Source organism: Athene noctua, chromosome 1 (genome assembly GCF_965140245.1).
Source record: "Athene noctua chromosome 1, bAthNoc1.hap1.1, whole genome shotgun sequence".
Classification (NCBI taxonomy): Eukaryota; Metazoa; Chordata; class Aves; order Strigiformes; family Strigidae; genus Athene; species Athene noctua.
The window spans coordinates 114,927,857-114,947,103 of NC_134037.1; the positions used below are offsets into that span (position 1 = coordinate 114,927,857).

Genomic DNA, 19,247 nt, shown 5'->3' on the forward strand with positions numbered 1-19,247 from the left:
ATGACAGCACTACATTCAGTCCTTCTTTGCGCACCAACAAGGCAGCCTGGACACCGTTTGGACTTTGTTTTCTAAGATGGAACCACAGAATCTAACTTGCCTGGGGGTGTCCTGTCCTTGGACCACCTCAGATTTGCCCCACAGATGGCATATCTCTGTTGTACCACTGGGGAAACTGGGGGAGCACTGGCAGAGATATCTGGGAGATTGCTGCTTGGAAGAGGCAAGCACTCACTCCACCAGCTGTGCAGACTGGGTGAGGGGATGACAGAGAAGAGCCTGGGGAAAGAGCAAGGTTTGTCATGTACCTGCATACAGGTGCACCTGCAAAGTCTGCCTGCCTGTCCTGCTGCTTCCTTCCCCAAACCTATTGTCAGGTTTTTGTTACCCCATGAGGACTCTTCTATTGCTTTCCCTTAGCAGGGACCATGCTAGGGACCATCTGCTGTATGAGTCTGCCAAGGTTGCTTAAGCTCATAGAGGGGATCCTAGTTTTTCTGAGTCACACCTCACCAGACCTCCTGAAAGACTTGATGCACACTGGCCCTCCATCTCCCTTCGCCTCCTGCAGAAGCCTGTCCTGACCTCTGTGTGCATGATGGGAGCTTGAGAAACCCTCCATGTACCTCTGCAGCAAGCAGAGGTAGCACTGCACACTGAGGACATGGACAAACTCCAGTGCAGTTTAGGCTGGTGCTTACCACTTTTGTATCCTCTCCCAGTTGCAGCTGTGCCTCATCACCAAGTATCCTTGCTCTGGGGAGCAGCCATTTCCATCAGCTTATGCTCAGACACCAGTCAGAGCAAGAGCAGGTCATTCCAACCCAAGGCTGTTCTTTGTTCTGCTGTGTGACCTGACATTTTGCTTTCCCCTTCCTCCATGCACTGCGCTCTGAGATGACTGATTCAAAGGATAGATCCTGTTCTTTGAGGCAAGACCCCTGACAAGACGTGTTAGTGTCCTTGCAGTTGTCTAAGGCAAGGCTAGGGGAAGAGCTGGTGCAAGCACCGAGAGGTGTGGCTTCCCATCAAAGTGTGTTGCTAAGTTCCCCAAACAGCCCTGGGAGTGTGTCATTCTCTGTGTGGGCGAGTGTAAAAAAACTGTTTCAGAAAGTTTCAAAGGAAGCTTAACAACAGTGAGAAGAGCTGCAGCTCCATGCAAATAGCCCAGGCCCATTTGCAAAACACGAATGCCACCTCCGGTTGGCACGGAGATCAGCTGACAATGGCAGGAAAGCTGTAATTTCTTCCCTAAAAACGAGAATGATCCTCACTCAAAATTTCATCCAAAGGGTTTTGAACTCTTTTCAAGGCTGGTATCTGATTTACAGTGATTTTATTTACATCAGACATTATATTATTATATTATGCGTATATGTGTCCAAGTACGCATAGGTTTATATGCACCCAAGATGTCCCGTTGAAATTAATTCCGACGAGGGTTGGATGTGCCCCATGGCCCAGCCTCAAGATTCAAGCACAGGAAAAGCTGAAGGGAGTTACTCAGATTTAAAACTGTAAAGTGGATGCTGAACCTGGCATGTGGGCCATGCCCTGGGTATCCCAGATAACTCTGCCCACGAGACTAGTGATGACCGATGTGTTGAGTCTTGGCATGGCACTTTCCCAGAAACTGTGAGGATGGTGAGGAGGTCCGTCATCCAGTGAAGTGGGAACCAGCGGATTAGACCACAGTGACTACATCCTTGCTAATAAACTGAATGTTCCCAGGGCTGTTCTCTGGTGCTGAAGCCTATGGACAAGCATGGTCTAGGCCCATTCTACTCTCTTGCCTTCCATAAAGGTCACTGCATCAAAGATGAACATTGGGAGTGGTCCTGCTCTGCTCTAACTCCTTCACCATGCAGCAGCAGCATCTGGGACACTGATACCTGTCACAACCAAAACCACACCAAGGACTTTCCTAATTATCTAAAAGTGTGAACATTTCAGTTCCAGTGCCAGAACATTAACAAGGATTTTCTAATGCAATAGAAAATTATAAAAATAAAATCTACACCAACAGGTGCAGACCATTTGGTTTCTGGCTGCTGTTGCCCTTGTTTGATGGTGCTTGAGTCTCTTGTTCTCAGTGGGTAGTTCTTAGAGCAGTTCATCATCCCTGTGTGCTCCCTCTGTTTATCTGTGTGCTCCAGTTGCACATGTGACTCTGCTTTTCTTTGCCCTCAGATGTGTCAGTGAAGCAGGAACAAGGCAAGGGAAGGATAACACCCCTGCCACTGGCCACTGGTGCTGGTGAGACAGACTCAGTGCTGGCATTTCCATGGGTTTGGGAAGGTTGCTGTAGGGCAGGGTAGAAGTCAGAGTTGACCAAATGCTTGGTGTTTTTCTGTATCAGAGCATCCTTGCCAGTCCACTGTGTGATTGAATTTGCTAGTAGGAGATTTTTGGATATAACATACAAATGACAACAAATTTCAAATTCCAGAGAAGTTAAGGGGCATCAAAGAGGGCTGCTATTTATTGTGGGCTCTTAATTGCAGCAGGCCTTTTTATCTTTTTCAGTCTCTTGCAATTATGGAGTAGGTCCCAGTGCTACGGTTCATAAAATGATTTCTCTCTCTTTCACCCCCCATGTCTTTCATTTTCTCTCTCCTTCACTACAGTCTTGACTGGCTTAAGCAATTAGCCACCCCTGTCCTCTCTGCATTTGACACTGTTCAACTCCCAGATCGGCAACTATGTGTGAAATGAAAATATCAATGCTATCCTAACTATCTGCATGTGAAGGGGAAGTACGATTGACCTCCTTAACAATTGGTATAAATGCAGGCTTGGTCTTCAGGGAACAACCTTGACTTCTCTTGCTTGGTAGCTCTTCTCCTTCCAGAGACTCAGCTCCAGTCCCTGTTTGTCCGAGAAGAGCGGAGTAAACACCATGAGACAGCAAACAAGTTAGTGGGAAGACTGTAGACAAGATTTTCAATCTCTTCTTTACACTTTTTACTTGCAGGACGTGGTATCCAGGTTTGGCACATGGAAGCAGGTAAACCCGGATCCACTCAGGGAATGGCAATGATAAGATCTCAGTCTGCCATATTTTCCATACTGTCACAAACAGACTGCTCTTCAGTCACACACCTTTCTACTTTAGAGCTAGACAGGTATGCCTAGGCATCAGAAAAAGCTTCACATGCCTGTAAAGCATCAGGTTTTAAACATCTTTGCATTCAAGCCCATTATCCAATGCAGTAACTACCACCCATCCACCATATTAACTCATCCATCTGATTTCAAAAGTAGAACTTCTGGTAATCAAAAAAGACTCTGCTTTCTGACATCAGAGTATCAGCCTTGATTTCTAGTTTATGCATCCCTGAATTTTCTTGAAGGACCTTCACATGATTTTGGTTTGCAGACACATGTCCTGGGTGCTCAGGCTGGCTCTACATAGGTAAGCTGTGTTGCTGAAGCCTTACTTTCTGAGAGAGGAGGGCATTCATCTTCCAAAAATGCCACTTTATATTCCTCAGCAATCTTGTGGCACCTGGCATGGACAAATAATTAAAAAAAAAGTTATTACTGAGGTAATTTTGCATTATTTTTAAAAGCAGAAACAATGAAAGCTGGCAGATTGTGCATCCTTAGACCCTGGGGAACCCTTCCAAGAGCTTTCTTGCTTGCTCACCTGTGCTCTTGTAGCATGTAAAGAAAAGTACATATTGTGCTCTGGCCCTTTACAAGCTAGGAAAGAGCTTGGCTGGAATTAATAAGTCAATTAGAATGATGAAAAATTTTAGCAGCAGTTGCAACTTAAATAACTATATCCTTTTCAAGAAGGAAACCAATACGTGTTATTAACCAACTGTATTATTAAACTATTGCCCAGTATTTACAGTGACACTGATGTTACACTGCTGCTGTATCTGTCACTCATCCCCTCCCTTTAGAGAGATCTAAACTGTTTCCTTCTTTCCCTAGACACATCATTCATTTCAATGTAATGCAAGTGAGTATACAAACTGAGACCCTTAATTATGATACAGACCTAAGAATGTTCCTAACGTTACTGTTGTGTGTAGCTGGCCTGAATTCAGTTATTCTACTACCTGAAGCCAAGCACTGGTTAAAAATGCTTTCTCCCCTTGAAAGCCACCATGCAAATACACATACTTTGTAAAAGCTGGGAAAAAAAGAGAAAAGTAAATTATTGAAATTCCATCCACTCACCATAATTTGAATCATGAGCTCTCTTCTCTTCTTAAAAAATTATGCTTTTAAAACTGGTGTTTCTATGCAGTGATGAATCCATATGTCAAAACTGCAGAAATGGACTTAACTTTCAGCCAGCCACAGAATGGTGGCAATAGTCAGTTAATAAAATGCATAAACAAGTCCTGATTTTGCAAATACTTGGCTTAGCTACTGGCTGGGGTTAAACCACAACATATATTTAAATATTGGCAGGTATTAGTGGCCATATTTTGGCTGCTCAGTATGTGTCAATAATCTGTTGTGCAGATGCTTTTTCCAAGTCCATCCTCATCCTCCAACTGTGGAAAATGATGTTTTGTCACTCAGCTTTAGGATGGTAGAACTGAGAGGGTAGTTTCTTACAGAAGTTTTTCCTCTTTAAGTTAAATCACATTATAAGCACATATACTTGCACTGATGCAGAATGTGAATATGGAATTCTTATTCAAGGTCAAGAATGGGACATTTCAGTGCACATTGTTTGAATATTAGCTTCTATAATTGTCTCACTAAACTCGGTTCACCTTTCACCTGCCTTTAGGCCATGTTGGGTGTGTTAGTGGTCCCCTGCATTTACATCCTGAAGAAACCAAGCTTTGCATCAGAACTGGATAACCTCAGGGCTTTCTTCCAAATGTGAGATGGCTCCTGCCCTTGGAAGTTCAGGCACAAACTCCTTCCTGGCTTTCTTGCAGCAAAATTAAGCTGTTTATAGGAAGTGCTCCAAGGAGGGAGAATCTCTCTGCTCTGTGGAGGGATGCCAGTGGGGAGGGACACTGGGCCATAAAGGTCACTACTGTCATCTACCTCTTCTGGGTTTACACAAGTCTTTATTCATACCCTCGTTTGCTTGGATTTCAGTAATTTCAGCAATGCCTATGTCCAATTTCCTATAGTTACTACATTCTCTTTTATATATATATTTGTTTTCCAAGTGCCAAGCAGGACCTCATGGCACATAGTCTCACACAAATGAGATGCATTTCAGCTTTTATGCTTTGCTGTAAGCATCACTCCACCTTGCTTCCCATCTTTGGCAATACCATGTGCATGTCCCATCTCATCTGCCTGTACATCAGAGAAAAAGTGCTCACCGGGACTGAGTAGGTGGAGGTGTTCATGCAAACATGTCAGGTCCTCCCTCCCCAGCCTCCCATATTCCCCCGAACATCTCTGTTCTTTGGACAAGGAATTGAAAACTTTAGAATTTTTACTGGAAATTGCAAACACAACATTAAATCACAGTAAAATGTTAATGAAAGTAAAGAAAGAAGTTGGGTGTGAGAAATGCTATCCATAGGTGAATATTCTTAGACATGAAGAGGTTGATATTCTGTTACAGAAACCTTTCCAGCAAAGCTCAATTATGGATTAGCTTCACATTGTCCTTGCTACTATGAAAGGAAAACGTTTCTTTAGTAGAAAGGGGAAAATTGAGCACTACTCTTGTCTGTAATTGAATTAGTCAGTCTGCCTTTGCAGTTGCTGAAGTAGGAAATCCAGTGTTAGAAAGGTATTCTCATCAACATATAATCCTGAACCATAAAAAGTCACACATGGACAGTTTGAAGAGGATTATCATTTCTATGTACACTCAGCCAGCTCCTCTCTGCCACCCCAGCCGTATTAATCAGTGATTTTCCAGACTGAAGGTGGGAGAAATCAACAGAGCTGACCCCAAAACGAGAACAAATCTACAAAGGAATAAAGATCTAAAGGGCTTCTCTAAGGAACTTGTTCATAGTTTCTCAAGCCACTGTGAAGTGTCCCATCCATTTCAGCTGGCTTCAGATCAGACCTCAGAAAAGCCAGAACTGAACAGGATATCTTGGGGAAAGGATCTGAACTCAGGACTCCACTTGGAGCCAGTCAGTAGACCTCACAAGCCCTGTTGCTGACAAGTATCAAAGAGCAACCATCCCTCAAAGGCTGTAAGACTGGTGACCTAAATTCACACCCCTCCATCCAACTTGTGTGCAGGCCCACAATGTCATAGGGGTGTCAGATGCTGCTGCATAAAAGGCATGTAGACAGCACAATGATGGATGTAAATCAGCCTTGTTCCACTTAGATAGGCACAGCTCCCTTGTTTTACCCTCCCAATGGCACTACTGCAAAATCAAAACCTTTATGAACCAAAGAGAGAGGGAGAAACAAAACAAAGAACTGTCTGATAAGATATGCCCTTGCACTAGCACTCCAGTGCTTCAGAAAGCCAGTGTTTTCCTCTGGAAATAATTTAAGGCTCCCCAAAAGCACTGGGAATCTGAAAGAAGAGAGTAAGATAGCTTCAAATTAGTAGACATCCCTTTCATTACTTTCCTTGCTGTGGGGAAGGGCCAGAACCTTAGTTCTCTCACACGAAGTTAAAGAGAAAGCAAAATGATTTTTAAAGAGCACTGAAGTGACTCAGCCTAATTGCTCCAATGGCAGCGATGGCAACTGAAACACCCTTGAGATTGCTGTCATGACCTGGTGCTTTGCTCCAAGCCACATGCTTGCAAATAATAAACCCACTCTTTCTACCTAGTGAAGGGATCATTTGAACGGGGACCCATTTCATCCTGATGACAAAGCTTCTTCTATTTTCAGTATTGATGTTTTTCTTTCTGTGGAGCCATGTCACTGACTGTGTCTCAGCTGGTTCACAGTCCACACACTGTCCAGACCAAAAGTGGTGATGGCCAGAGAAGCGCCCACCTAGATGTGCCAGAAAGCAGCTCCCCTGCTTTAGTACATATGGGGGGTTAAAGGGGCACTGTTCATTACCCATCACCTGGTGAGCAGCTTAGCAAGGTACCTCTCCAGCCTGGCTGATCCTCAAAACCATGCACATGTTTTCTCATTCCCTGTGAAGATCCTGCACACCCAGTAACTCATCCAGTTTTTCATCCAACAGAAGACATTACTGTATGAACCTTGATCACTCATGCCCATTGCTACATCCCTGGCCTTGTCTGGGGTTAAGTCTCCTGTCTGCATTCCCAGGAGCCTGGAAAGCACTTTCTCCGGTCCTTTGTGTCCCACTGAGGTGAACTTCCAGGTGTGCCTTTCCTGCCAGGAGGACACATTGCCCCCCTGGGCCTTCTCAGGAGAAGAAGCAATACAAATACTGTTAGCACCCTCCCATGGATAGTTCAGCAGCTCCAGCTAGCCTGAGTTAAAAGCACCACAGAACTTGAGTGAGGAATCTGGTGGGTCTGAGTCAGGACACAGCACTGGAAGAGAGACCAGTTCCTTTCCTTGCAAAGATGTGCCCCAAAGCATGATGCTGTGCTCCTTTACCCAGCTCCTCCTGCACTGTGGAGGGAAACCACATTCACAGTCATGTACGTCCCTCAGGGCTGAGCAGAGCGGCCCCTGCTTGACTGTAATTGTTCATTTCCCATCACATGAACTGGTGGCCCCTCATCATCCTTTTGTACCTGGGCCAAGTATTGGCACATGAAAGTTGTCTGCTGGCAGTAGGGATCTGACCTCATTGATATCTCACTGCTGGGCTTAGGACCCCCTTGTGTTAGGCGTTACAGAATATGTTAGCTCTACAGAATATTTTTTTCTGCAGATTTCTGTCACCAGGCTCCACAACATCCCGTTTCCCCTGCCCAGGTCTCTTTGGCATGTTACCTAACACTGAACTGCAGAAAAGAAATTTCAGTCTATAGTCCTGTTCAAGAGGGGAGGCAGCACAGTGGAAAGGTAAGGGCCACATCCAGCCCACTGTGGAGTTCAGCACAAACCAAGGCTTCTCTTGTGGTGTGCACACCACTAGCAATCTGTCCTGTGCCCAAGGCTGCCAAAATTATAAACAGTTGTGTCTCTTTCACACCACCTTCCAGGGATGTCAGGAGGCCCTCTGTCTTCAAAACCTCCTGTTTCTTGGCACTTCACTCCTACCTCATTGTCCCAGATGTCTCCGGACACATATAAGTCCCACTTTCTGCCCTGTACCAGCCAGTGGGACGTATTTGCTCACGTCCCCTGAAAGGGTTTCTTCAAGTGGATACTTTTCTCAAATGCTCCCTCCCGCATGCAGACGCCACAGAGCATGTCTTAAGTCTGTCTCAGCTGGAGGTTTGAAATGTCACAGAGACATTTGCTGAGGGAGTCAGGGACAAAGTCATGCAGAACCCACTCCCATCAGGAGTGGTTGACCTGTGAGAGTGACTTCCCACCTCTGGAAGTTTTGCATATGGGGCTGCTGTTTGCACAAGGAACCACAAGGTAACTCCACTGAGCAGGAATAACTCTACCTGTAATTATACTGGAAAGAAATATTTCCCCCATCAGCAGACAGCTTTTCTGTAGCAGGAGACAGAAATGTAAGCAAAAGTGAAATATATCTTACCTGACTCAGAGTGTTTTTGTGGCTAGCATTCTTGCTACTGTGTGAACTTTGTCTCTGAATTGAAAGGGAACGAAGGCTCAGAGAGCACCCAGTAATAATATTTGTATCCTGTTCCAAAACGGGTTAGAGCTTGGCCTTGTGCTTTTTTCTAGTGAAGGAGGGAAGTGTGGAAAATTATCTTAGGTGTCATTAGGGTGATCTTGATAACATTTGTATCTTTTTACTGCCACCAGCACTTGTCCAGGACAAGGATCCCTATTGTGCTAGCTGCTCTACAAATCAAAGCTAACACCTTGGAAATGACAAGAAAAATGCATGACCCTGTCCCCAAGGGCTTACAGCTTAGAAGAAGTGAGAAACAGACAGAGAGGGAGCAGAAGGAGACAGTGGGGTAGTGCTGGTCACCAGGGCAGATGGTTGCTTTAGACCTCTGGGTGCATAGCTATCATGAAGTCATTTAGCACTGAGCAAATAATGAAAACAGTTGTTCATGAATATTTTAGTGGAATATTTTCACAAAGGATGTATTTCAGTCATGAAGTATGTATTAGCCCAGTGGGGCAGAGATGAAAGAGAGAGAGAGAAGGGGGAGGAGGAGAGGACAGTGAGCAAGCTCTGAAATAATTAATTATAAAATCCCTCCCCACATGAACAGCTTCCTGATGAAATCTTCTGATGGACAAATGCAACAGAGATATAAGACCAGGATAGGCTTTGTGCCTCACTAATGCAGCCCTCCTTTTACAGCTCCACTGTTGCACTGTGGAAGATGTTTAAGCACCCACATGGTTTATATCTCTGCATCTGGACTTCCATCCTGCTTACTTGCTAGCACCTCTGGATGTGGCCCATCCTCTCCCATATCCTTTTGTGTAAAACTGTTGCTGCATGAATCAGATGGATCTGTTGCTGGTCACCTCTCCTCACCAAGCAGTAAGAATTGTTCTGAGGAAGCTCTGAGGACTTGGTCCCCAGGGGCAGACCAGATCTCCTTCACTACTGTGCTCAGGAACCCACCCAGGAGGCAGGTTTTGACAAGTTTGACATTGACTGCCCCTTCCCTCTGTCCCCAGTTGGCTGAGCTCTTGCAAAAACCCTGGTATGACCAAATTCAGGACACGTGGCCTGTGAGCTGTCCGATCCCAAGGCATACTGGTTCCTAGCCTGTGCCCATTAGCTCAGGATGCGACGCAAGTTGTTGTCCCTGAGCACTTGTTCTCACAAGCTGGGGCAGGCAGAGGGCACTGACCTGGGTAATGTCAGCAGCTCAGCTGATGGGTGGCAACTCATGCTGTAGTAGCGTGGCATGCTGATTCCTGCCACAAAAAGGCCATGGAGGATTTTCAACTGGGTTTTGCAGGAAAAGCAAAGGCAGACTTACAGCATTGATGGCAGACTTACAGTATGTGATGGAATAGTCCTGGACACGAGATGGCCAAACTAGAGGGACTTATATGTGAAAGGTATTTTCTCCGTAGTGACTGTCATCCTGCCAGATGCCCACTGGGTAGCACACTCAGCTCCCAATACCTTTAAGGGAAGGTGCTGAAGAGCAAGAGGCAAAGTCCTTTCAAATCAAAGGGAGTCTGGTCTGACTCCTGAGGTTTGCATTTCACTGAACGAGTCCTCTATTCAACTGGAGCGTCCTGCCGAGGCTTTTATCCCTCTCACAGAAAGACTGTGGCATACAGGTCAGATCCTCCTGCAGTGACTGTGCTTGTGCATTCTCTGCCTCTCTGCAGTGGTCTCACTCAGTGCAGGACATGCAGCCAGGGATACGCACACAAATACACCGCCCTCCTGCTGACAGGCACCTGGCATCTGCAGCAGCCACTCTTGAGGCTTGACCTGCCTGCTGCTAGACAAGTTAACTGGCTGGAGAGGGGAGCTTTTGATTTTAATTTTTCATTACTTCTGGCAGACACAATAATGCCAGTTAAATCGTGGGGAGCAAAATATTTGCTATATGTATGCAACAGAATTGAAGGAGAGGGAAAGAGAAAATAAGCAGACTTCATGTTCCTGTTTGTACACTCTGGAATAATTTGATATTAAAAAACTTGGCCAGGTTGTTGATGACCCCTCAGAGCCACTAAGAAGGTTCCTTATTAGCAATCTTTGCTCTCCCTGTTGGACAATGAAGACTTATGTTTGTATGCTAATGGATTTCCACTGAGGAAGAGCCTTATCCCTGTGGAGCAGTTTGTTAAAGGCAGAAGAGACCTTTGGGATGGCCTCTTCCTTCCACCAGTTATCAAAACAGCAAATATTCTGACTGGGGGCCCCATGAATCAAAAATAAAATGGTCCCAGCACACTAATGTAAAAATTGCTGAAGCTCTGCTCCATCCTGCTCCTTTCCCTTAGTATGGCAATAGGAGATTCAGGGAGCAAGCCTGCATCAAGAAAACAATATTATAAGGTAGTTATTGCAGGCATTACTAAGATGCTGGAGGAAGAGAGAATACCAAAGCTAGAGGATCCTTGAGGATACATGTCTCAAGCCAGTTTGCTTTCTTCCTGTGGGCAGGAAAAAGAGGTATCTCAGCATGATGCAGGCATATTAGCAGGATGTTCTTGCTATCATGGAGGTGAAACCAGCACGGCTGTGCTGCAAGACCTGCAGGTGTCCCTCACTCTTTTGCTTAAGGCTCTGCAGGTGTGGGGTCTCACTGGTCTTTCTGTGACACCAGCAGACAGACTGGGTTGGGAGAGGCTGTTATTAGTTCTGAGGCAGGTGACTTGCTCCTCAGCAGCTGCTTTTGTGGAGAGCTCCCCTGATCTATCATCAACTTTCTGCCCTGTTCACTGTGCTGCAGAAGTATGAGCAAAGCCTCTCCAGATCACTCTGGTTGCCGCTGGGCTGCTTCCAGCTGCCCACCCCTGGGAAGGTAGTGCTTCTGCCTGGATGTCTTCTATACACCCACGCCCCAGCTCTGCAGAAAGATTTTTTTCATGCTGAAACATTCATCATAAGAATGCAACGTATGGCACTTTCCACCCTTCAGACAGCCTGCACCCATTTAAAAGGGTGGAGATAATGTCCACAAAATACCAAAGCAGGGTTGCTGTTTGGGTAGAAGAAAGAGAGGATGAACCACAAGCAGAGGGACAAGAGGAGCAGAAATGAGTAACAGGAGGTCGAAGGGGAAGAAATCTACAGGAAAAGAGCAAGGGCTGAGATAAAGCCCTTTGGTAGATGCCCCACACTTGCAAGCCTTGCACTATAGAAACACAGGACCCTCTGCCTTTTGTAGACAGGAGATTAGGGGCTGGTATCTGCTGGCATGACAGCACTGCGATGTGTTATTGCTGGAGAACATGGAGTTCTTGTCTTGCAGACGCTGAGTCATAGGAAAGACAGAGCAGTCATTTCAGGGTGTTGACAGCTTAATACAAGGTTAGACCTTCCATTTCCATGCCAACAGCACTGGTGACAAATACAAATGAATTGTTCCAGGTCAGCTGATACACTTTCCCTGTAGTGAAAAATAAGATCTTGTTGAGTTGTCCTCTACTGAGTATGGAGTTGAATCAAGAGATGAGCATGTCCTCCAGTTTCTTCATCCTGTGCAGAGGTGTTACTGGCATTAGTAGATGCTGGTGGGTGTTTGGGTAGGATGCTTGTCTTACAGCACGTTTTTCCTCCTTATTCATTCTTTCCCTATCCAAGGATGGTTTTGGGGGCTATACGTGGAGGGTGGAGAATGTCTTCTTTGTACTGAAGTGATCACACCATGTAATGCAGTTTCCAGATCTCTCCCCACAGTATGAGCAGACTAGCCAGGAATAATTTCCTTAGTACTTCCCTTCTAGCCTAGATGTTTTCCAAGGCACCAATGGCAGCTTCAGGTCTGCATCCAGCAGCAGGCACAAAACACCCCATAGTTCCAGACCATCTCTTCTCAGGAATTTGTTCGCTTGAGGGTTACATTTATGAAGCAGCAACATGTGTTGGTTACTGGAAAGCAATTAAAAACTGAATGAATAATGACCAATATTGGAGACAAATGAGAATTTATGCACCACAGTTTTGTTGATTTGTTGAGATTGTGTGCATATATATATGTGTATATATATATATAAAATAAATTTCAGAAAAGAGTTGTTTTGAGAAATTTATTGTCTCAGAAGGTTTTCAAAAACATTTTGAAAAGGTTGGAAAATCCCCTGTCAATATATTTTCAAGCAGAACAAAACCAATCCCTTTTTCCAATTGTAACAAAATTTTTGATTTGAAAGGTTTCATTAATGTGTAGAGAAAAAAACAACCACCAAACAAAGAAAAGCTCAAAAGCAATGTGAAATATTTCAAAACTATGTAAAGTGCTTAACTTAATTTACTTTTAAAAAAATTTTGATAGCACAGATTTGTGTTTAACATTTTTTGACACTGTTTTCTGCCCTTCCCATAAAGAAATGTCACTTCTCATGTTCAGTCCCTTGTCTCTATCTGTGTTTAATTTTGAATGCAGTTTGAGTTGTTTTAAAAGTATGAAAAGATCTTCTATTCCTTTTCTTCTCCTCTAGAGCTTTCATAACCTTCTTCCTGACTTTATATCTTATGGAATGTTGCGGTTGTATTTTTTCATGGAACTTTGGTCAATAATTTTTTGCCATAAATAGGACCTATTCTAAGAGCAGTGACAACATTTAAAAAAATTGAGAAGGGAAAAGAAAGAGATATAAAATTAATTAAATTTTGTTTTAAAAGAAGTATGTTGATCAGAAGGGCAAAAATCCACTGCCTTATTTCCATACTTGGTAGCTCAGAAGTTTCTGTTAAAAATGGTAACAGAAATCTGAGCAGAAAGCTTAAGGGAGCCAAGTTCACAGGCTTTTGTGTACTTCAGTCAAGAACAAACATATTTTTTTGGTCAAAATACGGTGACTTCAGCTTTTGTACTAAATAGGTGAAATTTTTATGTCACCAAAATCAACAGTCCTTTGTTAAATAAATACAGGGATACCATATTAGCGTAATGGATCAGCCGAGCACGTGACCCTGCATTATAAACCAACAGTGTTGAACCCTCCTAAGAATAGATGAAAATTCTGGGTCAGACCAGGTGTCCATCCAACCCAATAACCTGCCTCTGGTGGTGGCGTATGCAGGTAGGAAGAAAGGATTTTAAGAACAGGGTAAGCATGTACTTAGGCAATACTTTCATGATGATGTTCCCAAATAATATCCATGATATGTGAATTGATAAAATTTTAATGATAAATTCAGAAATACAACTTCTAATAGAATTTTCCCTTTGAGACAGTCCCTTGAAAGAAAATACTTTGGTGCTGTGTTCAAAAAAGGAAAATAAATACAGTTTCAGATCTCCAGTGTCAGAGGTCTCAGTATATGGAGAATGAAGCATCAAAAAAAAAACCCCAAGTATATGCAATTGAATGAAATGTTTTACCTGACCAAACCAAGACAGTTTGTTTTATGTAGGGAAGAGGTGCTAATCATTTTAGTCTGAAGAGAAAGGTAACACATCAAAGTTTTAAAATCAGAGCAATATACCTAATTGTCTGCCAGAAAGACTTAATTTTGCCCAGGGCCATTCTCTGTCACAGCTCACAGGACTTTGAGATACCTGAAACAAGACTTTCATGACACTCCGCTGGATTTGCTGCTGTCTTCTGGGCTTGGAGCCAAAGTCAAGAGACAGGAAAGTGCTGACTATGAGACTAGGGAGCTGCTGCTGATATTGTGGAAAGGTGCTGGGTAGGAAGAGAAGGGACTGAAGCTTGAGTCCTGCTTTTTTGAGCCTGGCCATCTACCTACTGATATGCAAATCCTCAGCCACCACAAGTCACAACAGCCCTACTGAGCTGACCTTGGTGGGCTTTTGGTCATAGGGATAAAATAGCATTTTCCAATTAGAAGTATGTAAAATACACAGATATCTCCCCAGAAGATCCTGCAAGCTCAGAAATGCTATAATTTTGAGCTGTTCTGTAGCAACATTGGATCAACATGAATGCTTCCAGTGTCTCCAAAGGACTGAGAACCTGGTCTACTGGCATTGTCAGGAAACGCTATTTGACCTCATTCCTGGCCACATGGAAAGGCAACCCCCTGATGTTTTGTTCAGACTGGACTCTAAGTGGAGTATATCCCCTCTGAAGGTATTCTCCTTGCAAGAGTGCTGCCAGATCATCAGGCTCGTAATTCCTTGCTGTTGTCTCCATTTATAAAGCAAATCCACAAACCTTTCTGTCATACTGAAGAGATGGTATGTTAAAGCACACACAGCCTGTGACTCTGCTTGCCCCTAGCCCAGATTTTTTCTGTTGGATTAAATGTGCTGGGAACCCAAGAAGAGCTTTCTTCTAGCACGTGTTTGTCAGGCATTTTGCCCATATCCCACTCAAAACAATCCATGGAGTGTCTTGGAGAGGCAGGGTTAATGCTCTGTATTAATCACCCCTCTGGTCATGCAGTCCCTTGTGTCTGTCTGCTAAAGTCAGTTGCATCACTTACGTTGCCTGTTCGGGAGAGGGGGAGAAAAGAACATTAAGGTTTAAAGAGAACAAAGAAGCAATGCAAGTGAAAATGCAGGTTTGGAGGTTTGTTCTCAGTTTCGTTGTTTTTGTGGACTTTGAGAAAGTAGAAGGAATGGAAAGGCGAGAAGGGGTCTCACATGAAAGAGGTAATCTTCATCATTTGATCTTTGGTGACTCCGTGGACATGTCTGAAGTACCCTATCAAAAAGTTGAGTTAATTCAATGAAAACATGCTCCTTGAAGGAAGAGGATTAGGTTACCTCACATTCACTGTCAGATGCTTTAGAGTCCACAGTGCCTGGTAACTTCTTACTTTACTAGTTAACACATCAGATGACAAAATTTTTCTCAGAAATAGCTTGGGTTGGGTCTCCTGCCTAAAAAGATGGCACCACAGCATTGGTGGGAATCAGAGGAATCCGAGTTTGCAGATCTGCAAACTGGTCTGGCAAATGGTACCCCAAGAAACAATCCTCCAGAGATGCTTCCATATAACTGATGTGGTACCCACACCATGTGCTGGGGAAAAAAAACTGTCCTAAGGAAACCAGGCTCTGCCAACAACAGATCAGAAAGAGCTACTCTGAATGTCCTCAACATATGAAATAGGGAGTAGATAAAGGACAATGTAACGCAGACCACATGTAGAGAAATCATGGGTGTTTGTAATACAAAGCTGAGAAAGCTACTGATATCAACAACCAAGAGTGTATCTTATATAAGAGTTCTTAATCTTATCCCAAAACCCATTAATGGCCTATTGATAAGAAATTGTATAATTCACTTAAATCTCAGAGGTTTAGTTTCAACTCAAATAGGGGCACCTGCAGATGAGAAAATTGAGAGTTCAGAACTGGAGGAACTAATTCTCTGATCAAATCTGTTCCTGCCAGGAGAAGAAACCATCTCAGAGACACTTTCAAACCTGGACTGTCTGTGACTCTCCCCATTCTTGTTCTCCCCCCAAAATGTGGCTCAGGCTTCTCACTTTTTTGTCCCACCAACCCTTTCTTGTCTGTTCCCAGGGCAGGAGGTTGGTGTTCAGGGCTGAGATCCTCTCTGGCAGCACTGGGCAGCATCTTCTACCCTTTCTTCTGCTGTGTGACTTGTGCTGGAGAGAGAAAAGATCAGGGCCACTGCAGTGAAGGTAAAGTATACACTGACATGGTCTTCCTCTCATCACAAATGTGAAAGAGGACCAGAGGCAGATAGAAGGAACCAGGACAAAACAAAAACAGGTCACACCAAATGTCACAGAGCTGGTGCCTCACCATGTTCCTCTTGCTTGGTAATGGGGACATTTTGAACTGCCACATAACGGCCTACTCATCTATCCCAAGAGATAGCAAATTGGGCCAAAATGGTGAGCCCCCAACTTGGAGCTAGGGATTGATGCCACTACTACACATAAGACACATGCCCATATGACTGGGTGTGGGGTCATGTGATCAATGCTCATGGAAAGAAAAGGTCCCAACAGTGAGGTCTGAGATCCACAACTACCCAGGTTGGGACCATGCGCTGCACCATCATACAAATGGAGTTGGAGTGTCATGCAGCAGTAGGGTTGGGTGTGGACAGAGGGAATCCACTCTCTACACCAACATTACATAACAAGATAGAGGTAGAAATATACGAATGCAGCTTTTTCCAAAACCTATCTCCAGCAGGTCCATCAGCAGAGCCCAACAAAGTCATTACAGGACTTTAAAAACCCTGTTTTTTTCTGTGAAACAGAGAGGAATGTTTGTGTATAAACAGATTGACAGTTGAATAACCCCTTGCACAACTTTGTACAACTGTCAAGACTTCACAAAATCACAGAATGATTGAGGTTGGAAGTGATCTTTGGAGGTCATCTAGACCATCCTCCCTGCTCAAGTAGGGTCAGGTAGAGCAGGTTGCTTAGGACCATGTCCAGTGGAGTTTGGAATATCTCCAAGAATTGAGACATCACAGTCTCTTGGTGACCTCTGATACTGATCACACACCAGATCCAATATCAAGAAACTCTGACAGGTCTGAAATGCAGACTCATCTGTGGCACTGTCCAGTCAGTCCCAATACAGACCCTGGGATGGGTAGGGGCACCACGGGCAAAAAGTACCTTGTGATGTCCCCTGAGCTGAGTGCAACTTCTCGCCACTCACAAAATTGAATCTGAAAAATAGGTATCACTACCAGATTTCCCTTCTTGAGTAATGCTCACATTTTAAACTCTGTGTCTTCAAAGGAAGAAACAAACAGCCATCTAAGTGGGAAAAGTAAAGGAGTCCTTTGGGACTGAATTGGTCACTAATAATTGGTTGATAAACTTAAGTGGTATCTAGGTAGCTGCATCCAACCTCTAGGCAGATGTATATGTCTATGTGTGTGGACACAAACCCATGTCAACTGTGTGTAAGTCTGTGTGGGCATATGTCTGTGTGTGTGTAAACTAGGGTTCACCACATGTCACCTTTCTAAATTTTCTTCTCCTTCATCACAAAATGGCAACATCTGTTTAAGGGCTAGAAGTAGATTGGAGGGGGAAAATAATCTTAACATAAACATCCAAATTCCTGTATATACCAGGAAAACAGAATTGCCCTCATATCACAGGCTGAGGTCTCATTCTCTCAAGTGCAATCAAATGAACTGCTGTTGCTGTGGAGCTTGTCTAAAAACATCTCTCTGCATTCTGCTCATTCAGGCCTTTTATGCCTGCTGTTCTCATTATTATGCTCTTGTTTTTCCAAGTGTCAAAATCTCATTCGGACATTTATAGTTTTATCTGCACTTCAATACACAATCAAACGCCACAGGCAGCACCAGCCGGGGACTGAATCACGTCCTCGCCTACGTCATATTTTCAAATTCCAGCAGAAAACATTGATACCAAAATGACCCGATGGCTGAAACCCAGATGTTATGAGAGTTGATCATGCGGAAGAGGCAGACTCATGCTGGTCTCCATTTATACCATCTTCTCCCCATTCACACTCTCTTCTGAGCCTTTCATGGGTTTCCAGGAATAAATATTGTTCCCGCTACATCCCTTTCCACCAACACAGCATCATTTAATTTGGTGGCAGTAGAAGTCCTATTACTCAGGCCACTTGTTTTCACCTGCTGCATTTTGCCAAGGCTGGAAGTTCATACGCTGTTGCAGGGCAAGAAGGTGATGCTCACAAAGGAAATGCCACTTGGAGGGCTGGATGGAGACAGGTTAGGTTAAAATGCACATGGACTTAAAGTGCAACACAAGAGACTACTCCAGAGACAGTATGGTCACCAGCCTGTCCTTTCTCACTTGCCCTCACATAGGTCATTGTTCCTACCTGTACTGGGTTGAGCCTGTTGTTTGTTTCACTGCCCTGCTGAGCAGTTATGGTAAGGAGGTCAAGGAGGTATGGTTAAGGCAGGCCAGAGGGGCTTCTCACGGGAAGCAGCAAGTGTCTGCTCGGAGGCACATTGCACAGTGCTGTGCTCTGGCCACTGCAGGCCCAAGCTTATTTATTAGAATGAGGATTCATTGTTGAAAGAAATCCTTCAGGGGTGGTTTTTCACACTGGGTTTTGTTTTGTCACTCTGAGGTGCAGCAGAGCACTTAGGACATCTGGCAAGAGCTTCGAGCAAAGCAGCAGCAGCAGCTGCATATGCCAGTTTATTCCCTCTCCATGAAACTCTGGTGATGTCCCTGTATCATCCTTTTGTCACTGCTACCCAAGTACTCACAGTATCTCAGCATTGTCCTAGGGGAAGCTCTATGTGGGCTAGGCATGTACTGTCTCAGGGTCCTTATCAGCTATTCCAACTGTATTTCAGTGCTACCAGACAGGGAGAGATAGGGATATGATCAAGATCTTACACTTTTTATCTTATAAATGCTCACTTTGGGGTTGATTCCTCACTGAAAGAATGACGCTGATCCTAACCAAGGTATGTAGTTTTTACTTATCAACACTGGAGTGTGGATGGGAATTTCCTGAAGATGATCCAGCAATTGGTTTTGGACATTGCAGTCTGCAGGCTAGATTAGACAAGGCTGGATGCCTTCCTTTGAAGAGGAAAAGAAACTTAAGCATCGGTAGAGATTAAGTCCAGCATTGGACCTGGAGGTTTGTGTATCTATTCAGAAATGTCTGCATTTCAGGTGACACCTGCTCCCCACAGTAAGTTCCAGACAGGTAATATCT

At 44.2% G+C, this 19,247-nt stretch overlaps 1 protein-coding gene across 2 annotated transcripts in view; it reads left to right on the forward strand.

The window, feature by feature from the left end:
- SYNDIG1 (synapse differentiation inducing 1) overlaps window positions 1-19,247 on the forward strand; it is an 80,565-nt gene that overhangs the window by 52,860 nt on the left and 8,458 nt on the right. Inside the window, exon 4 of one of the 2 annotated variants that reach the window (XM_074926655.1) lies at window positions 16,095-16,216. The exons of the other annotated variant lie outside the window; for it this stretch is intronic. Coding sequence (XP_074782756.1) covers window positions 16,095-16,214 — 120 coding nt within the window. The 3' untranslated portion in view covers window positions 16,215-16,216. The remainder of the gene's footprint in view (window positions 1-16,094; window positions 16,217-19,247) is intronic. 2 annotated transcript variants of the gene reach the window in all.